The 22,361-nt window shown below is 29.8% G+C and overlaps 1 protein-coding gene across 1 annotated transcript in view; it reads right to left on the bottom strand.

Annotated features, from left to right (window-relative positions):
- Nucleotides 1-22,361, bottom strand: part of LOC113385543 (general transcription factor 3C polypeptide 1-like) — a 36,802-nt gene that overhangs the window by 8,806 nt on the left and 5,635 nt on the right. The window contains exons 5-20 of the mRNA XM_026623394.1: nucleotides 20,658-20,759; nucleotides 20,281-20,520; nucleotides 19,927-20,095; nucleotides 19,440-19,656; nucleotides 18,775-19,090; nucleotides 18,470-18,561; nucleotides 17,930-18,263; nucleotides 17,125-17,344; nucleotides 16,524-16,882; nucleotides 16,049-16,254; nucleotides 11,128-11,283; nucleotides 9,525-9,747; nucleotides 5,852-6,156; nucleotides 5,585-5,786; nucleotides 5,356-5,486; nucleotides 4,990-5,243 (exon numbers count right to left, since the gene is read on the bottom strand). Of these exons, the coding sequence (XP_026479179.1) occupies nucleotides 4,990-5,243; nucleotides 5,356-5,486; nucleotides 5,585-5,786; nucleotides 5,852-6,156; nucleotides 9,525-9,747; nucleotides 11,128-11,283; nucleotides 16,049-16,254; nucleotides 16,524-16,882; nucleotides 17,125-17,344; nucleotides 17,930-18,263; nucleotides 18,470-18,561; nucleotides 18,775-19,090; nucleotides 19,440-19,656; nucleotides 19,927-20,095; nucleotides 20,281-20,520; nucleotides 20,658-20,759 (3,526 nt within the window). The remainder of the gene's footprint in view (nucleotides 1-4,989; nucleotides 5,244-5,355; nucleotides 5,487-5,584; nucleotides 5,787-5,851; nucleotides 6,157-9,524; nucleotides 9,748-11,127; nucleotides 11,284-16,048; nucleotides 16,255-16,523; nucleotides 16,883-17,124; nucleotides 17,345-17,929; nucleotides 18,264-18,469; nucleotides 18,562-18,774; nucleotides 19,091-19,439; nucleotides 19,657-19,926; nucleotides 20,096-20,280; nucleotides 20,521-20,657; nucleotides 20,760-22,361) is intronic.

The following is a 22,361-nucleotide window of genomic DNA, read 5'->3' on the forward strand; positions in this document are numbered from 1 at the left end:
TAATCATTAGACTGCGACGCGGTACTTATACGCTTTGATATTTCACACAACTACACAGCGCGATCGCATTAAAACGGATTACAAAACTTTCAAAAAATTACAAAAATATGGAAGTTTTCAGGAAATTTCAAAATTTCAAAATTCTCAAAAAAAATGATTTATTTCACAATTTTCAAAATACATTAAAGCTTTTATAAATTTTAAATTACGGTCAAGAAGTTCGACAATTTGCCTTAAGGCACGATGCCATGCACCACGAGTTAGTGGATTTTTCATGCACTGCGCTGAACGATTAATAGTCGAAGAGCCAGTGAACTATTTGACTAACCTGTTTTCTCAAAGCTAGAAATTTTCTTAATGATATTTTATTATCGGTACATTAAGAAAGTGGCGGTCTGGCAAGCATCTCGCGATTGCGTCATCATCCCTCGAGTTTTTGAATTTGTAAAAAAAAAATTAACTTGCTTTCACAAGGCTCAAATTTTGAGGGTGTATTCTTTTAACTGTTCAGAAAGCATATGTAAAAAGCCAGACCATTCTGACGGTTGCAAGGGTCTGCCAGACGAGTACATAATAGTCACGACGCGCAAGGTGTGGGCGCATTGCCATACATAATCGACCAATACCCTTGTATTTGAATAATTTATACGCCAATTTGAAGGTCATTTTGAAAACATCCGATATACCAAACTTCAACTTTGTATCTCACGAGATATCATTGAAAATATGCCAAAGTGGCCCCTTTTTCAAACTCAATTTTTGGCGTAACCATAAAAGATATCGAAAAAAAATTACGTGATTCTACTCATATTGGCTTAGACCACATAATGTATAGTAATATATGCTAAATAATCCTTTATTATTAGCTAAAAAGGATAAAATAATTATTCAATTAATGTTTTTGGATAGTGCGTTTTGTTTAATTACTTTATTATTAGCGTTATTCGAAAGCCTATTGTTTTCTATTTTAGTACTGCAAAAATTGTTCAAATCAAATTTGTGAAACATATTGAAAAATTGAACGGATTTTTTTTTCGATATTACACACACACTCAAATATATATATATATATATATATATATATATATACATATATACATATATATATATATATATATATATATTTAAAAAAAAAAAAAGATTTCTACAATTAATTACGAAGAAAGGGTGCGTCCGATCCTACGAAGAACTAATCAGCACGATTGCCAACTGATAACTTTCGAATTTTCAAAATCGGTTCAGAAATGTGAAAATGTCGGATTATTTAAGAATCTTCAATTTTTTGTCGGCGATATTAGAGCGGATCAACCGACCTAAATGATTCAAAAAAAGTCCAGCGGTTTCGGAAATGCAAAAAATTTTATATGGTCATCAATTTGGTAATGCCGTTTTTGAATCTTCAAAGAATTGATCATTCGATTTAAAAAAATATATCGCTTATGTTGACAATGTGAAACAGTGATTAGTTTCAAATTAATAGTATTTATAATATTTATTTCAAAATATTTAAAACAATTGTTATTTCTTATTGATCAATTTTATTGAGCATTGATTAATTTTATTCCTCGAATATTTAGTTACAGTTTGGATAACTTTATGATAATTTCTCGTTTGTATTCCCAAATGGAATTATGATTTTACATTATAAGAAACACACAAATATAAACAACCAGAAAATTAGCCGTCTCGCGCGAAGTTTATTTAATAATCTACAGTGATGACAGACGATTTTAGATAGTTGTCCATAAGAGATAAATAAGAGAGTAAAATGATAGTGCTTGTAAACCACTAATCCTTCTTTACTCGTATATCAGTAAGAAAAATCTAAATAAAAATGACAAACTAAATTTTAAATAATTAAAATTTTTCAGGGTCCTCTTGCGAGGCCTCTTGAAGCGCGAGGCCGTCGGCGGTCGCCGACACCGCCGACGCCTAGCGCCGCTACTAGTTAGAGTTTTCCCATTTCCATTTCACATCGCAGTGCCCGAGATGGTCTTATCTTCAATTGGAAACATACTTTGATCTATATTTTCAATTGAAAATGAACATCGCGTTGCTCGATGTCAGATTGCCAGATTGAGGAATCGAAAGCGCGACCCCATCCACATCGGTCCGCGCGTTAACAATCTCGGTCACGACAACCTTATATATATATATATCTTGATGATTTTTTGTTCGACGTTGAAACATATTGAAATGAATAAAACAGCCAATGCGTCGAATGTAAACAATTTATTTATTTTTTATACGTTTCGAGACTAGATGTGTCTCATCATTCAGCTAAAAGAAATTTACAATATAAAGAAAAGGTTTCAAAAAAAATGAATTTATACAATGGAAAAATTAATTGAAAAAACAACAAATTATACACACCAGATCAGGAAAAACCCACTTTACTAAAACATTTTACAACACCACAATCACATGACACTACTGTAGGAAAACAAAAATAATTTACGAAAAGACCGAAAAGGTAGATGTAAAAATGTATAAAACATAATTATTTGTTTTCAAAGCATAGCAACACGAATGGACTAAGAATGCGTCGAGAGACGTGTAGACGGCTATGCGACCAACACGCGTGCATGTGGGAAGGGATATCAGGGGTGTAGTATGGCGTCAGATTTACAGAAATTAATTATATTTTGATAACTTTCTGAGAGTAAGCTAGAAGAACTGCGTTTGTTAACACAATTAGAATGTAAAAGATGAAACATGATTCGGAAAATCTTCTAAGGTCTACTTTTTTTCTTTATATAAAATTATAGATGGTCAGTATTAAACGAATGTTTGAAATTAATAATGTGCTCAGAAAACATTGTTTTAAATTGTCTAGGGTTTTTTGAATTATAAATATGTTGATTCATTCTCTTGCTAATGTATTGGGAACTTTCACCGATATAACAACTGTCACAATCTAAACAATTAATTTTATAAACGGCATCGGTGATTCGGTCAGACGGAGATTTTGATTTTAAGGTAGAAAACAGGGAACTGAGTGTGTTATCAAAAGTGAAAACTAAAAGAAAACCTTCAACAGAAAAAAAGTTTTTTTAAAAAATAAGAAAAACTACCCAAATAAGGTAAACAAATAATGCCTTTATATTTGCTAAATAAAGAAGAAGAATTTGAATCGGCAGTAAAATATTTTGAACAACGGAAGTGACATTATTATTATCAATATTGGTAACGTTTAAAAATTTAACCTATTTTTAATTATATTATTGATTAAATGTAAAGGATAAGAGTTATTTGTGAGAATGGAGCGGACTAAATCCAAATTTTTATTCCAAAAAGTTTTATTGCTTAAAAGAATAGCTCTATCAATGAGAGAAATGATGATGGAAATTTTTACAGAACGAGAATGAAACGATAAGTAATTAATGTATCTACCGGAAGAAGTTGGTTTTTGAAACCAATCAGTTAAAATAAATTGTTTTGGTTTCTAATGAGTTTAATGTCTAAAAAACTAATGAATTGTCATCTTCAACTCACAAGTAAACTTTAAATGATTGTTAAAAGAATTAAAGGAATCAGAGTGGAGGAAATGGAATTATTTTCTGAAAATAATTCCATTTCCTCCACTCTTGATTCCTTTAATTCTTTTACAATCATTTAAAGTTTACTTGTGAGTTTGAAGATGACAATTCCATTAGTTTTTTAGACATTAAACTCATTAGAAACCAAAACATTTTATTTTAACTGATTGGTTTCAAAAACCAACTTCTTCCGGTAGATACATTAATTACTTATCGTTTCATTCTCGTTCTGTAAAAATTTCCATCATCATTTCTCTCATTGATAGAGCTATTCTTTTAAGCAATAAAACTTTTTGGAATAAAAATTTGGATTTAGTCCGCTCCATTCTCACAAATAACTCTTATCCTTTACATTTAATCAATAATATAATTAAAAATAGGTTAAATTTTTTAACGTTACCAATATTGATAATAATAATGTCACTTCCGTTGTTCAAAATATTTTACTGCCGATTCAAATTCTTCTTCTTTATTTAGCAAATATAAAGGCATTATTTGTTTACCTTATTTGGGTATTTTTTCTTATTTTTTTAAAAAAACTTTTTCTGTTGAAGGTTTTTCTTTTAGTTTTCACTTTTGATAACACACTCAGTTCCCTGTTTTCTACCTTAAAATCAAAATCTCCGTCTGACCGAATCACCGATGCCGTTTATAAAATTAATTGTTTAGATTGTGACAGTTGTTATATCGGTGAAAGTTCCCAATACATTAGCAAGAGAATGAATCAACATATTTATAATTCAAAAAACCCTAGACAATTTAAAACAATGTTTTCTGAGCACATTATTAATTTCAAACATTCGTTTAATACTGACCATCCTATAATTTTATATAAAGAAAAAAATGTAGACCTTAGAAGATTTTCCGAATCATGTTTCATCTTTTTACATTCTAATTGTGTTAACAAACGCAGTTCTTCTAGCTTACTCTCAGAAAGTTATCAAAATATAATTAATTTCTGTAAATCTGACGCCATACTACACCCCTGATATCCCTTCCCCCATGCACGCGTGTTGGTCGCATAGCCGTCTACACGTCTCTCGACGCATTCTTAGTCCATTCGTGTTGCTATGCTTTGAAAACAAATAATTATGTATTTTATACATTTTTACATCTACCTTTTTCGGTCTTTTCGTAATTATTTTTGTTTTCCTACAGTAGTGTCATGTGATTGTGGTGTTGTAAAATGTTTTAGTAAAGTGGGTTTTCCTGATCTGGTGTGTATAATTTGTTGTTTTTTCAATTAATTTTTCCATTGTATAAATTCATTTTTTTTTGAAACCTTTCTTTATATTGTAAATTTCTTTTAGCTGAATGATGAGACACATCTAGTCTCGAAACGTATAAAAATAAATAAATTGTTTACATTCGACGCATTGGCTGTTTTATTCATTTCAATATATATATATATATATATATATGTGTGTGTGTGCGTGAATTTTCAACTAACCTGTTTTCAATGAACTTTTAGCTGCATTCTTTTTTACTGAAACCATAAAAGTATTTCTTAGCTTTCCTAACATAGACCTGAGTAAATGTTCTGGATACTGTTTATATATGTTATATAATTGATAATTCCATCTTGTTTTATCTCTAACACAACATAAAGAACTATGAATTATGCACTGTATTACAGATCTTTGAATGTCTTGAATAGTATTTGGCTCTGAATATTTGTCTTTGTCTTGCGAATCAGAAAGTGTTCTGAAATAATTAAAAACTTTCCAGAATGTGATATAATGTAAATGCAATAAAGTCTGCATTTCTGAAAACCTAAATCACCCCCAATAACAAAACTAATTCAAAATTATTATACCTAATATTATAATTTTCTAGAAATTCGTGTATAGTCCGTGGCAATATACCAGAGAATGGTCCTGAGTTCACACTGAAGCCTCCAAATATTCTACGCAATGCCGTTACCAACTCAACGTAATGGACATTTACCTAAAAAAGTTCATAATAACTGACATTGATTTTCACAATCATACAGAATGATAGCACAATGTAAAAATTTATCATATTTTATATGATAATGAACTCACTTTATTTGCATACTCATCATGATTTACAGATTTTTCACGAAACATTTTTATATAATCCGTTCCAAAGTTTTTACTGATTTCTGGAATCCATCGAATTTCTTCTAAACATAATCGCACACTACTTTCTGTCTGTGGATTTTTCATTATGTATAATATCCTTCGTTGACATGCTTTTGATGTTTTATTATATGAGTGTGTAACTCTGAAAATGCATATGAATTGATAGTTATTTTATCACTGACGTCTTTTTATTGTACTCACTTGTGCAAAATATCGCGTACAATATACACAGAAATGGTAACACTTCTCCAATTAGGAAACAAATACATCAGGCCAACTTTACACAGCAGAAGCAACCTATCTTCATCGGGATGCCAGTCTACTCTCAACTTGCTCATCCTCTGCAAAGCTTGTTTGTCTATTTCATCATAGTTAGCAGGTTTACGTCTCTGTCTACGTGGAGCTATTTCACGAACTATATCTTTCTTTACTATGCGTTTAATGAAAGGTACACTACTAGACTTTTTGACTGCAGCTCGTTTTTTTGATTTTACTAACATTCCGGTACCGATCTAAAATAATAATTAGATAAATTGGTAATCAGTCTAAAACTTCAAGAATGTATAATATAAGTTACTTAATTAAAGCATATTTAATAATAAATTCGTATGAAAACTTCTGATTGAATTAACCATATCCAGTACAAACAAATACTAGTTGGTATTGGTATTTTGCCTTGAAGCAAGTTACATGAACTTCCTGATATGGGTAAATAATCGACTTAATCTATAATAAATAAATTAATTTACGATGGATTAAAAGTATTTCGAGTGGATTTATTACACATAATTGAAAATGAACAAACAAGTTAAATCGGAGAAAATGTTCGAAAATCAATAATTTTTATAATCGAACCAGTATTCGTAAGACTTTAATGATTTAGTATGTTCATTAAGACCAATAACTCTATCATTATACCAAGTCTATCTATAAATCGCCTAATTTTAATTTTTACAAACGTCCAAAAAACTACTTATTTTCTCAAACTTTGATGAATTTTTAAAATTAATTTACTTGTCTTAAGACCGTAATATTTTAGTAAGTTCTCTAAGACCATGATATATATCGTCAAAAACAAAGTTTCATAAAAATTTGCTTAAATTTTTTTTTCAATAGTTAATTACAAGAAAACGGCTCGGTAGATTTTCACCTAAAACTATAATCAGTATCATTCCCAACTAATATCTTTCGAACAGTTTTTGATTTTTTTAAATCGATTCGGTAGTATGAGCTTAAATGTGGACGAGAAGTTTAACACTTTTTTCCAAATTACAAAGAAACAGCTCGGAAGATCGTCGCACAAACGATAGTCCTCATTGAGATACATCAAATGGCTTTTAAATTTCTGAAATCGGTTCAGGCGTTTTTGAGCAAACGTCGATGGAAGGTCTAATTTTGACAAATGCCAAAAAACGATACTATGTACGTTGATGAATTTTTAAAATTAAACGACTTGTAGGGCCGTAATATTTAGTATGATCTATAAGACTATGGTATCTACCGTAAAAAAAACTCATACAAATCGTTGAAAAAGAAAAATTTAACACTATATTACGAGAAAACGGCCGGTCGGTCTTTGAATTTTTAAAATCGAGTCAGCTATTACAAGAGCATCTAGATATTGCTACAAAATGGCTTTCTTTATGGAGAACTATGACAAACGGCGTAAAATCTACGCATATCACTTACACGCTGCGTACTGGTATATGCCCTACAATTAAGTTAAATGGACAGGAAATCCCAGCAAAAGATAGCGTAAAATATCTCGGAATACACCTAGACTCAAAATTGAAATGGAGAGTTCACATTAACAAAAAAAAAAAACAGCAAACTGATGAACTATTTAAAAAACATTACTGGGTGCTGAATAAACGATCCGAACTATCGACAAACAACAAACTAATTATTTACAAATGTATTTTCAAATCAGTGTTGTCTTATTGGATTCAACTATGGGGCACCGCCAAAAAAACAATATACAGAACATTCAGCGAGTGCAGAACAAGATCATACGGCAGGCACTGAACGCACCCAGGTACGTTCCCAACTGGTTGATTCACTAGGACAGCAACATGATGACAGTAAATGAAATAATTCAACAAACTAGCTGTAAGTGGAATTCTGTCTTAAGGCAAGTAGGGCATCGTGCCTTAAAGCAAATTGCTGGAACTTCCCGTACCAAAAATTATTATTTTTTTTAAAAACGATTAACATTTTTGAAAAAAAATTACTTCGAAAAAATAAGATTTTTGAGAAACTATAAATTTGACAAAAAAATACTTTTTTTTGAAAAAAAAATTTAAAAAAAAATCATTAAAATTTTTTTTTTTTAATCTTTTTTTTTTTGAAAAAAAAATGTTTTCTTTATTCTGACATATGTTGGAAGATCTGAACTTTTTTTCAAAGCAATCGTACTGTTTTAAATGCATAGAGACAAAATATAAAGCGCGTAAGCGCCACGTCGCTGTCTAACGGGTAAACATTGGTACGGAACCCATAGGAATGTAAACAAAATTTATACTTATTGTTAAAATCTCTATAAAATATTTGATAATTTGATGTGCATATGTCTAATGATCATTTTTGACCGCCAAATGGCATTTTTTTTTTACTTTTTTCGTTATATCTCCGAAACCGCTAAACCTGCCCTTATAAAAATTTGATCAAATCTTCATCTTGTCAATACAAGTAAAATGTTTTTTGAATTATCAAAATCGGACGCTCCGTTCTATTAAAAACTGAGGTACCGTTTTTGGCACTTTTTGCCCCATATCTTCGGAACGGCTAGACCTGCCTCCGCCAAAAACTAATCAGCACGTATACAAATCGAATGTTTTTTGAATTATTCAAATCGCTTCCTCCGTGTTCCCGAAATCGTCGACGAAAATTTGTATCCGCACACACACACACATACATCCATTTTTTCTAAGGTATGCCAAAATATTCAGAAACCTCTGAAACGTAAAGATATATAAAAATTTTCATTTTCGATTTTTTTTGCGATTACTATAACTTACCCTACGGGAAGTTAAAAACAGACAACTATAAAAGAAGAATTGAACACCCAAATCATTTGGCACAAAAAGTATTCTCAGAAGCGCGCCCAACCAGGCTAAAAAAAAAATTCCCAATGATCTCATAAATAGCCATCTGTAAACGCTAGCATTATTATTATTATTATTATTATTATTATCTTATTATTCTAATATTGTTATTTTGTTATATTTTATTGTTTTTCTAGTATTATTTTATTATTCAGAAATTTTATTTATTTTATTTATTAATTTTTTTTTTTTTTAATGATTTGCTTTTATTTTATATTAAATCATACTACGGATATCATTTTAATGTAAATTATATCCTTTGTACTCTTATTTATTTAAATTTATGTTATTATTTATCATTATTACTAGATGTTATATTATTTAACAGTTGTAATAAATATTGTAAATAAAAAAAATCGAGTCAGAATTGCGGGCTAAAACGTGGACTAAAATTTTTTCACTTTTCTGCGATTTGCAAAGAAACGGTTCGGCCGATCGTAGCGCAAAACTGACAAGGATAGTCCTCATCGAGATACATCGAATGGCTTTTAAATTTTTGAAATCGGTCCAGTCGTTTTTGAGAAAACATCGATTTACGGCAAAAAATCTGTTCACACACACGCACACACACATACTTTTTCCAAAGTCTCATTCAATTCAGAATGGCTTGAAACCTCGAGAAAACATAAAATTAGCGAATCGAATTTTTTGATGAAAACAAACTTCTCCTTCGGGAAGTTAATAGCGCAAAAAGGCATAAATATATAAAAAATTAATAAGTAATAAGCTATTCCAATTATTTATTGGCAACAACATTATTAAAATATGAAGCCTACCTGCAAAGTGGCTGCAGTAATTTTTTTGTGACACGGTAAATCTTTTAACGATACACTTTTCTGCACTGATTTCAGCTGAGCATCTCGAACGCTATGAACGTCTTCTTTTTTGAAATTCTGATGTCCACCATAAGAGACACTGGTCCAATGCCAATTGCGTTTAAGGTGGGAAAACATTGAAGAATCCACGCCAGCGGCACCACGTCTATCCCCCGGCATGTACCTGAAATATTAAAACAATATCATGTATTCATATAACTTTAATATAACTTTAAGAACAATAAGAAATATTATATGGTTAATAATAATATAAATAGGTTTACAATTTCAATTAATATAATTATCATATAGGTTTTATTATTATAATGTTACTTTAGCAACAATCTTATTTTATACAATTTAATATTGATTAATTGACTAATTTTTAATTTATTTTACTGTTCTTTTTTGTAAAAGATTTCATTAAATTATTTTATAGAATATTGGCTTAAATCAGTGATTTCCAACCTGTGGGGCGCGCCCCCCTGGGAGGGCGCCATACCGTTCCAAGGGGGGCGCGAAGCTGTTTCAAAAATATTATTTTTAAATGCTGAGTAAGTGTCAAAAACAAATCAGCAAAATACTTAAAGTACTTGTAAGAGTGTTTGAGCTCAAAAAAGAAATTGCTATATTTCTTGCTGATAACAAAAGAGACGGAGCAATCTTGTTTTAGGACACAAAGTTTCTCGCAAAATTTGCGTATTTAGTTGATATTTTTCAAAGACTTAGCGATTTAAATAAATCAATGCAAGGATCTCAAATTCGTGCTTTTGTTCAGAAAGACAAGATTACGGCTTTTATGAGAAAATTAGAACTGTGTATAGCTAGTATCAAATAACTTTATAACTTTAACATGTTTCCCACTTTTAAAATTACTTGTGTTACTGATGAAATAGAAGTAAGTAAAGATCTTATTATTATATCAGTCATATGACTAGTCTACGAAACCAATTTTCGCATTACTTTATCTAATTACGTCCAAATATGAATGGATTAGAAATCCATTTGTCATTGAGAAACATGATGATTTTGGTCATTCAACAGCAGAGCAGAAAATGATAATTGATTTATCTAGTGATAGCACATTGAAGCAGATGTTTCAGGACGAAAATATATTGTTGGGTTTTGGTTACCAGTAAAGGACGATTTTCCTACTTTGACAAATAATGCTTTAGAAATATTATTACCATTTATGAGATCTTACTTATGTGAAACAGAAAATTCTTATAATAAATAGTTATGTTTGTATGTATATTTTTATAATATTGTATATTATTTGGCATAATTTCAGTTATATTAAGTATATTTAAATTAAATTGTTAGAAAAATCAGAATGGGGGGCGCAATATTTTTTCATTCAAAAGGGGAGCGCAAGGAAGAAAAGGTTGGAAACCGCTGGCTCAAATAATCAATAAAAACGTTATTAGATGTGAAACTTTTGAAAATATAAAACAAGCTGTGGTCGTTGTTTTAATGCTTATACTGTCAAATCACAAATTCGATTAGAAAGTATTCATGAACTAAAAACAGGGTTTAAAATACAACTGAAATCAATTAGAATTACCCAATGTCCGCTAAAATAGCTTCTTCTGGTTCTTTAGCCTTTAGAGACTCTTGCAAAATGGCTTTGTAAGATATTTTTTCCATGATTATTTGTTGTCCCATTAAGGTGTTTCTCAATCCTAAACTTGTATGCACACTTATATCCCAAAATTCACACCTGAGATACATATTGATCATAGATAAGGATATTGATCATGTTTATAAATTTCTTAACATATTTAATATCGATAATAATTTATCGAACGAAATAATAATAAATAACTAGTGGTGTATGGCATCGTGCCTTGAGGCAAATTGCTGGAACTTTCCGTACCGAAATGAAATATTAGAGAAATATTAAATGTTTTCAAATAGATTATTATGAATACTGAAACTTATATATGTTCACAGAAAAGTAAATAAAACTTAATCAATCGAATTTAAAATGAAGGACATAGTGTAATATTTATAAGAATTATATAAACTAAATTGCAAAGTTAAAGTTATTTATTTGAAGTATATAAGCTTTAGAATTTTAGCTGGAATTAGAATTAAAATCCAAATTATTTTTCATATTCAAAAAAAATATTTTTGGAGATTAAAAAAAATTTTATTTCTATTATAAATTTTATATTTATAAATGATTATTTAGCATATATATTAATATACATTATGTGGTCCAAGCCAATGTGAGTAGAATCACGTAGTTTCTTTTTCGATATCTTTTATGGTTACGCCAAAAATAGAGTTTGAAAAAGGGGCCACTTTGGCATACTTTCAATGATATCTCGGCCATATGGTGAGATACAAATTTGATGTTTGGTATATCGAATGTTTTCAAAAAGACCTTCAAAATGGCGTATAAATTATTTAAATACAAGGGTTTAGCCGATTATGTATGGCATTATATACTCGACTGGCAGACCCTTGCAACCGTCAGAATGGGATGGCTGATAGCATATATTTCCTAAACAGTTAAAAAAATGCACCCTCAAATTTTGAGCTTTTTGGGAGCACGTTATGAAATTTGTTTTTTTGACATTTTCAAAAATTGATGGGATGATGACGCAACCGCGGAATGACTGCCAGAATGGTACTTTCTTAATGGGTCGATAATAAAATATCATTAAAAAAATTTCTAGCTGTGTGAAAACAGGTTATTCAAATAGTTCACTGGCTCTTCTACTATTTGTGTATCTGGGAAACGGCTGGACCGACCTTTCCTAAAAAATTTTCGATTTTGTTTTATTTTTTTATCGCACCCTTATATACCTATTTTAATCCAATAAGTATAATTAGCCTGGTAAATTAACCTGGTTTGTACGTTAAATCAGAGTTTTTTTTAAAGCGAGATTTCCATATTACGCGGAACGATCTCGTCACGTATTAGGAAGGTTGACTGTATATACATATAAGTAATAATAAATAGTAGTCTGCCCGAAAACAGGTCCATAGTATGAGAGCATCTCAAAATCAACGATTTCCTACCCCTTCCGTGTTTATTATTCCCGTTACCATTTTATTACCATTAATTAATTACCACTAATCACATTACATTCGTTTTTATGAATTTTCCTTTCAAAACTTCTGCTTCCAAGCTTCCTGGTCCTGTGCTTCGACTTATATATTTACATATACATATATACATACATATACACATATATATATATATATATATATATATATATATACAGTTAAAACATACACAATATTTAGCATGTATAATATTGATCTTGTTAACTTCCCGTAGGGCAAGTCATAGTAATCGCAAAAAAATCGAAAATAAAAATTTTTATTTTCTTTAGGTTTCAAAGCTTTCTGAATATTGCGGCATACCTTAGAAAAAATGGATGTACGTGTGTGTTTGTTTTTTTTTTGTATAGCGAAGGAAATGCTTTTATGCATCCCAGACCGGTCTTCTGTCTGGGTATGTCGGACTCGATACCGCCCTGGTATAATACCGACTAAAACCTCCGCTTTGTCCTTGCCTCTGGTCCCCACAGAAACCACCGTTAGGCATTACTTCGTGGGGCCTAGGGCGGCACAATTTAGGGAGCGGCACAATTTAGGGAGCGGCAAATTTTTTAGAATGTCAAAACTTTAAACTCGATAAAATGTCACGACAATTCATTTTAAGGATAGCCTGTAGAATAAAACTAAATCCTGACAATTAAACTACAATATCTGACAATTTGGTATGCTTCCACCAATTGGCATTTTTTTCAACTTTAGGAAGGCTAAGTTATAATAATCCCAAAAAATCGTAAATAAAATTGTTTATATATTTCTACGCTTCAAGATCTCTAAACATTTTGACATACCTTATAAAAAATGGATGTATGCATGTGTTTGTGCGGTTACAATTTTTTGCCAATTGACATTTGATTTATAATATTGGGAGGACGTGCTGATTAGTTTTTTGCAAAGACAGTTCTATCCATTTTGGAATAGGGGGCAAAAAGTTAAAAAAATGCCAAATCAATTTTTCAAAAACGGAGCGTCCGATTTGAATAATTCAAGACACATTTTACTTGTATGACGAAATAAAGAACTATCGAAAATTTTGCGAGAGCATTGTCAGCAATTTTAATGATCCAAAAAAGTGTCATTTGGTGGTAAAATATGATCATCGGACATATGCACATCAAATTATCAGATTTTTTATGAAAAAATATTAATTATTGCAAATTTTGTTTTTAATATTTTGAACCCTTCCGTACTAAGATTTTTAATTTTTAAAGTTTACTTAGATAGTTCAAGTAGATTAGATCAGATCCTTTGCAAAGGATCAATCGACATAAATGATTCAAAAAATATTCGCTTGGCTTTGACCGCGAGGCGTACTGTTTATGCCAAAGGCAGGTTTAGCATTTTTTAGGATACATAGCGCAGAAAGTGAAAAAGTGGTCATGAAGGTTTTGAGAATACAGATCATCCTTTTGGAATGACTCAAAAAATATTTTGTTCGTGGTATTTTAATGGTATGAATAAATGATTAGTTTTCCGAAAAGGCAAGTCCACTGCTGGTTTCAAAACTTTGAGAAAATTAAATACCTAAAATTCTCAAATAATCGATTTATTTTAAAATTAAAAAAAAAACTCGAAATTTTTGAATATCTATTTATCGAGTTTAGTCCAATGAATTTTTAATTTGTGAAATTAGTTCAGGCGTTTTTGAAAATTAAATTCTGATTTATCACATCATGAAAGCGTCTTTTAACACAAATTTTGACTATAAAATTTTATCAAACTTTGATGAATTTTTAAAATTGTCAAATCTTTTGACTTCTGATTGATATCTTTTAGAAATCTTTTTTTAATTTTAAAAATCGGTTTCTGGCTTTATTGCAAAAACGTAATATTTTTGCTTTTTTATGCTAATTTCAAACAACCGGCTTGGTCGATCGTCTCGCAAACCTAATCGGTCCGGCCGATTTTTACCAAAAACTAATAAATACGATTTCCAATCAAGATCTTTCGAATGATTTTTGAATTTTTAAAATAGGCTTAACATTGTGGGCTAAAACGTTGACGAATTTTTTCTCTCTTCTGCTAATTACAAAAAAACGGCTTGGCCGACCGATAAACCTGCCTTCCCAAAAAATTAGGTAATTCTTCATTCCGTTAATACAAGTAATTTTTTTTTAATTATTTGGTAACCAGTATCTCGGTTCTTTCAAAAACTGAATTGCAATTTTTGAACTTTTGTTCTGTATTTTCCTATAATCAGAACTTTTTTATCTATGGGAATAAATAATACATACATACACACACATCAATTTTTTTTAAAGTATACCAAAATGTTCAGAAATGTCTGAAACGTAAAAATGAGCATGAATGAGTACTTTACGCAAAGTTATTAATTGTATTTAGGTAATTTAGAATAAAAGTATAGTTTAATTAAAAAAGTGAACATTTGTCTATTAGAAAGGGCGCTCGATCAGATAGGGCCTAGGGCGGCAAACAGCTTAATCCGCCACTGTAGTGTGTGTGTGTGCGCGCGCGCGTGTGTGTGTGTGTGCGGATACAAATTTTCGTCGACGATTTCGGGAACACCGACCAACCGATTTGAATAATTCAAAAAAACATTCGACTTGTATTGATAAGGAGACGGGCTGATTAGTTTTTGGCGAAGGCAGGTCTAACTGTTCCGAAGATACGGGGCAAAAAGTGCCAAAAATGGAAACTCAGTTTTTATGAGAACGGAGTGTCAGATTTTAATAATTCAGAAAACATTTTACTTGTATTGACAAGATGAAGAAATGATCAAATTTTCACGAAAGCAGGTCTAGCGTTTTCGGAGATCTAATAAAAAAAGTAAAAAAAAAAGCCATTTGATGGTGAAAAATGACCATTAGACATATGCACATCAAATTATCAGATTTTTTATAGAGATTTTAACAATAAGTATAAATTTTGTTTACATTCCTATGGGTTCCGTACCAATGTTTATCCACTAGACGGCGACGCGCTTTGACTCTATGCAGTTAAAGCAGTATGATTGCTTTGAAAAAAAGTTCAGTATGTCCAAAATATGTCAAAATAAAGAGAACATTTTTTCTAGTTTTTTTTTTCAAAAAAAGTAATTATTTGTCAAATTTGTAGTTTCTCAAGAATCTAATTTTTTCGAAGTAAAATTTTTTCAAAAATGTTTATCGTTTTTGATAAAACAATAATTTTTGGTACGGGAAGTTCCAGCAATTTGCCTCAAGGCACGATGCCATGCGCCCCACTAGTTTCTCTCGCGCATCTACCAGCCCTCACTGGTGGTTCCAGACAACTTAGAGAAAGTCTTAACTTATTTAGACAAAAATATAATGATTTTAATCGCTAATAAATTCTTATAAAATTTAGATTCATTGAAGTTAAGAGTAGATTGACATGAATATGTTCAAATGTGCAAATCTTATGATTGAATAATAAGCATAATTATCATATATTACCAATATTTTTCAACATCCGCTGTAGATCTGAATTCATATTCAAAACGAGGAAAATCCTGTTCTTTGGTTAAGTGATATCCTGGTTCTGAAGATCTGGTGTCAAAAAGTACAGCTCGTTTGTTTAAATAAAGAAATACTTGATCCTTTTCCTTTAACTTCTGTGGTCCGAATTGGACAAGCCCAATATAACAAAGTTTTTGTATTATCTAAAAAAAAATGAATAAAGTGTATAACTAACTGAGCAATGTTTGTCAGCAAGTAAATTTGTTAATAGAAATTTATATACTTATAATGTATCAGAATATTCGTAAATATCCCAATAACAAGACCGCAATTTTAATTGAAATTAGTTTGAATGTATGAGATACAATTAAAATTATATTATAATCCATAACATTTTTTTTTGGCGATTTCACATGAGCGATTTTTAAAACATAGAACCACACAACAATACATATTAATAGAAATATTTTACCTCATGTATGGAAAATATGTATTTTCTAGCCATAGTTAAGTCATTTCTCAAATCCATAGGCAGATGTTTGATCAAATAATGTTTTTTTATTGGGTGATCTAAATAAGAATCTATGCCTGGCAACTGATACGAAATATTGCAAATTTTCAAAAATATTGATAATGGAAGTCTAAGCAATACATCGCACATTAATGTCCAACCCTTTGGCCACCCACTGTGTTTTGGCAAAGGTGGGATAAACATTTTCCAGGATATTTCCTTTGTGTAAATAGGGGCTAATTCAGATTTAATATCTGATTTCATATCACAACCCTGTATTTCCAAAAAATCGTGACACTCTTGCTGAGATAATGGTTCACCTAAAAATTTTTTTTTCTTGGTACATTTTAATCACAAGCTGTCACACTTAGGACATTTTATTTTTAATATTTTTCCTAATTTACCATATTCAAATAATATATTGTGTAACTGAAACCCCTAAGCAATTATACAGTCAATTTAAAAATTATTTATTGTTTAAATCTTGTGAGTTATTATAAATGTATTTACTTAAAATAGTTAATAATTGATAATTCCATCAAGTATGAACTGGTAAACTTACCAATTTCATCATAAATAAGGTGATATAGCAAATTATGAAGTATCTTCATTCGTACCAATTTTGGTTGATAACCATATTTCTTAGCAATTTTAACATCATAAAATATTGTTCTGTTTATTGAATTCGTTGCAATTTTCTTTAATTCATTTCTGCTTTGTGCAATTGTTTCACATGTAAAGCTTGGTTCTCTTTCAGATTCACTGTGCACAATGCCGGGCTCCTTAAAAAGAATTTTGACATATATATATATATATATATATATATATATATATATATATATATATATATATATATATACCAATGATTGAATTTGTCACACGTAGACAAAGACATCGATCAAATAGAGTTGTCAATACAACTAAATACTCAAAAAATGTGTGCATAACACTTTAAACATAAGTTTGAACTATTTCGAAACTTGTCAAAACGTTTTTGAGACCAACATAAAAAAAATTAATACCTCAAAGTTCTATACAATGAAACAATATGTGCAATTAATTATTAGATTATGTTACCAAAGCATTATGCATAAAGTGTACGTATATTCTTTTATATTATATGTTAGTATTTAAATTTAATATTACTAGATTTTTAAGTTATTAAATTATTAGTGTAATATTATAAATTTACTCTACATAGCCAATTGGCATATATAAAAATAAATAAATAAATAAATATTGATAATAAAAAACAATGAAGGAAGAAAACCATGGTATCTTGTACATTTTATCAATATTTGACCGGTATCGTATACTATATATACATATAGTGATATAAAGAAATTTAAGTGAGAAAATTGTATAACCTTCATTATTTTCACAGGCGGCGTAGTAAACATTTTCATTTTCGCTTGTTCTAGTTCTGATACAATTATTGAGTGGTTGGCTGTTACATCACATTCACAAATAAATGTCAAAATCTTCTGCTTTCGTTTGGATTCAAGTTTTGCTTGAATAATTTTTAGATACCCATCTTTAGATAATTTCATTAACATTCGAACCAAAGATTTTTTGTCAATTTTCACGAAATATCCTTCATTAACTTCTTCTTCCTGAATGAGCTTCATTAATTTTGATGAGTCTGTTATAACTTGATGTTCCCGAACACTCTGAATAATCATATTAGCTCTTTTCAATAACCTGAAAATATACACTTTATTAAAATTTTAAATGATGAATTTAATTTTTCTGAAAATTAATATAAAATTAATTGTATTTATTTTAAAATTGTTGTAAGGTTCTTTATATGATATGATTAAAGATAATAATCCAAAAAATTAAGTATTGTATAAGAAAAGAATTAAAATAAAGTCAATCAAATTATTAATGCAATTAGACTATATCACCTAAAGGATATTCCAGAAGTATCCTTCTTATTGCTATCACTGATACTCCAATCCATAGTATTTAAAGCATAACCTTTCACATCAGGATTCACCTGAAAATCGTTTTTCAAAGTAAATCATGGTAACATACATCATAACTATTTTACATAAAAGTTAAAATACCAAAGTGAATGGATACATTACATAAGATAATTTTTTATGAAACATTGCCATAGGTTGCAATTTAGGAAAAACGTATTTCAATACTAATGGCATGTTACATTCGGTTCACAAACTTTCATATTAAACACAGACTAAGTTCTAACCTTGGTTTCAATAAATTTAATTTCAACATCATCTTTTTTAGGGACTTCTTCCATTTCGGTAGGTGAAGAAGCTCTGACCGGATTTGAATTTTCATCATTTAACAATAGGAGTTCTTCAGTCAAGTGATCATATCCTAAAATTGGATCTTCAGATTGCAATACTTCAACCCCTTGTGTAATTCCAGTATTATCGCTTGGTGAAGATTGCAAAGCAGGTACAAACTTCTTTGTGGTTGATAGAAACTTTAACATCTTCTGCCTTTCAGATTTAAATGCCTCAGCCATATTGGAATCATTGAACTTACATGATACATATCTATTTAAATACATATACAATCAGATAAATTGTAAGTGTAAAAACATTAAAGCAATTATAGTAGCAGACTATTATAATGATAATATAAAAAGACATCACTAATAAAATTACAAATTAAAGTGAAACCAAACTTAAACGGCAAAGTTTATTCTCAAATTATAGTCATAAAACAATCTTTGTTTGCTACCTGGCTTCTGTCCTCAAAAATATAGATCAATAAGCAAAACATTTTTAATTAGCTGTTAACTAAAGTAATGTAAAATACTGATATTATTTGCAACTGTGAATCGCAAACTAATAGAATGAGCTGTAAAAATAAATGTAAAAATCAGCACATGTTTCCACATACTTAGATACTCTTTGTCTTCCAACATCCTCCAGCATTGTCCAAACCAATTGAGCTGAAAGCAGTCTTCTGCAAATCATCCTAGAACATAATTTCGATTGACCCATTTTCTTTCCAATTTCTGTTTGAGTTACACCAGATGGTCCAGCCAACTCAATCATTTGGTATGCTTGAGACAATAAACTGCGACTTAATGATAACTGGGAATAATCCATTAATCCTAAAAATGTTATAATAATCTATAAATATTATAATGATCTATAAATATTATAATATTAACATATATTGTATATGTGTATTGTTTTATATTAATTAATATCTGTTAATACTAACATAATAGTACATACTGCAATTTTTTCTATATTGTTTAGCAGTAATTAGTTAAACATATTTAGCAGTATCATCATAAATTTCTCGTATATTATCACTTAATTAAAAATATTTCTTTTCATAAATTTTAGGATGTTAATTACAAAACAAGTGCTTTCACCTGTTTCTTCACTAGTGGGTTCCTGATCTTCATCGTTAGTCCAAGAATCTAACACATCGACATCAGGATCGATTAATTGTAAAACACGAATTTGTTTCTCGGCATCACTGCCTTTCCGTTTCCATTCCGTAATTTTAGCATTCGGATACAATGTTCTATAAGGCAAGAGCTATAAATTTGAAAAAAAAATTCTACTCAATACGATTTGATCTTTACTAATTTGATACAATATTTTTTAAGTCTTTTCTAAATCCTCATAAATATGGATTTGTTTTTCAAAATTCAATAGGTAATGCTTAAACATGAATTTCATCCAATTATTTTTATACAATTTAATTAATGATGAATACTCACTACATCAGTTCTAACAAATTTCTGAAATTCACTAGTTTTAAACAATTTCTTGGTACTGCTTTCTAAACCAATTCTTTTTTTAATTTCATCATATTCAGCCATATAATTTGGTTTCTCTCGCAATATCTCTACAACCTCTGCTGTCATATAACAAGCTTTTGGTTTACGTTCCACGTAAAATCTTGGAAGATGCAATAAACTACCAGATGAGTTTTGAAAACCAGACTTTTGGTAATGAACCTATAAATATAGAAAATAAGTATTTTTAGTTTTGTTGGCTTGAACAATACCTATAATAAATACAGTACTTTATATATGAAGTGAAAAATGTAATAATTAAATAAATAAAAATAAAGCAAGCAAAATAATAAACTCACCTGTTTCATAATTAATTTATTTTTCATTAAAGTTTTTCGATGATAAAACAAAGATTTTGCATCAAGTTTCATATCTTGCAAAGATATTTTTCCTAATGTCACCTAAAAGAAGTTTCTTATTAATATATTTTATACTGGTAAAAGAGCTGGTTTTTGAAGTTTTCTTTAATAATAAAAATACAATATTACAATTTATTAATTTAATTATTGTTTTTTTTCTGTCCATTCATGATATCACGGAACTGTTATATCTTTTAGTGTGACTTTTATCCACAAGCTTTTAGAGTTTATTGATTTTAGAGTTATTAAACTTTTAGAGTTTATCAGAAATGATTGTAAAGCTTTTTAGTAGTATCCGTAGTTATATCCTGTTTGAACTTCTTTCGTTTAAATACCATTACATATAATGTTTAAATACCAATACATATCTACAATGTGTTATGCATGTACATCCTCACCATCCTCATATTTTTCAATAATTTCAAGTTTCAATTCAAGAGATACAACCCCTTTTTGTTACACCCATGGATATAAATGTAAATATTTTATAAATGTACAAAAAGCAAACGAACGCGAGCTCAACATATATTACGTTGGGGAAAAAGAAATCGATTATTAACTTGGCAAAGTTTTTGGCAAAGGCAGGTCCAGCCATTACGGAGATACCGAGAAAAGAGTGCAGAAAATACAAATCGAGTTTTTGAGAGAAAGGAGTATCCGATGTGAATGATCTAAAAAACATTCAATTTGTAATGATTGGGAGAAGAGGTGATTATTAACTTCCCGAAAGAAAAGTTTGTTTTCATAAAAAAATCGGATTCGCTAATTTTCTGTTTTCTCGACGTTTTAAGCCATTCTGAATTGAATGAGATCAAATTGTAAAAAGTATGTGTGTATGTGTGCATGTGTGTACACATTTTTTTGCCGTAAATCGAAGTTTTCTCAAAAATGGCTGGACCAATTTCAAAAATTTAAAAGTCATTCTATGCACCTCGATGAGGACTATTGTTTGTCAGTTTTGTGCGATGATCGACCACGCTGTTTCTTTATAAATAGCAGAAAAGTGAAAAAAAATTCTGAATCGATTGTGAAAATTCAAAAACCGTTCGAAAGATATTGGTTGGGAATCGTGCTGATTAGTTTTTGGTAGAGATCGGCCGTTTTCTAATAAAGTGTTTAAAAAAATTTTTTCGACGATTTTTATTATTATTATTTTGACGGTAGATACCGCAGTCTAATAGATCATACTAAAATATTACAGCCCTACGACAAGTCGTTCAATTTAAAAAAAAATCAAAGTTTGAGGAAGTGAGTTTTTTGACTTTTGTTAAAATTAAAATTAGACTCGTTTAACTTATAAAATTCGTCAATGTTTGCAAAAATTGGTATCGTTTTTTTGGCCTTTGTCAAAATTAGACATTTTATCGACGTTTGCTCAAAAACGCCTGAACCGATTTCAGAAATTTAAAAGCCATTTTATGTATCTCGATGAGGATTATCGTTTCTCAGTTTTGTGCGACGATCGGCCGAGCCGTTTCTTTTAATTTGGAAAAAAAAGTGTTAAACTTTTCGTCCTCATTTAAGCTTATACTACCAAATCGATTTTAAAAAATCAAACTGTTCGAAAGATATTAATTGGTAATGATACTGGTTAGTTCAAGGTGAAAATCTACCGAGCCGTTTTCTTGGAATTAACTGTTGAAA

The sequence above is a fragment of the Ctenocephalides felis genome, unplaced genomic scaffold (genome assembly GCF_003426905.1).
Source record: "Ctenocephalides felis isolate EL2017-DRISC unplaced genomic scaffold, ASM342690v1 CF-g0.4_SCAFFOLD_03571, whole genome shotgun sequence".
Lineage (NCBI taxonomy): Eukaryota > Metazoa > Arthropoda > Insecta > Siphonaptera > Pulicidae > Ctenocephalides > Ctenocephalides felis.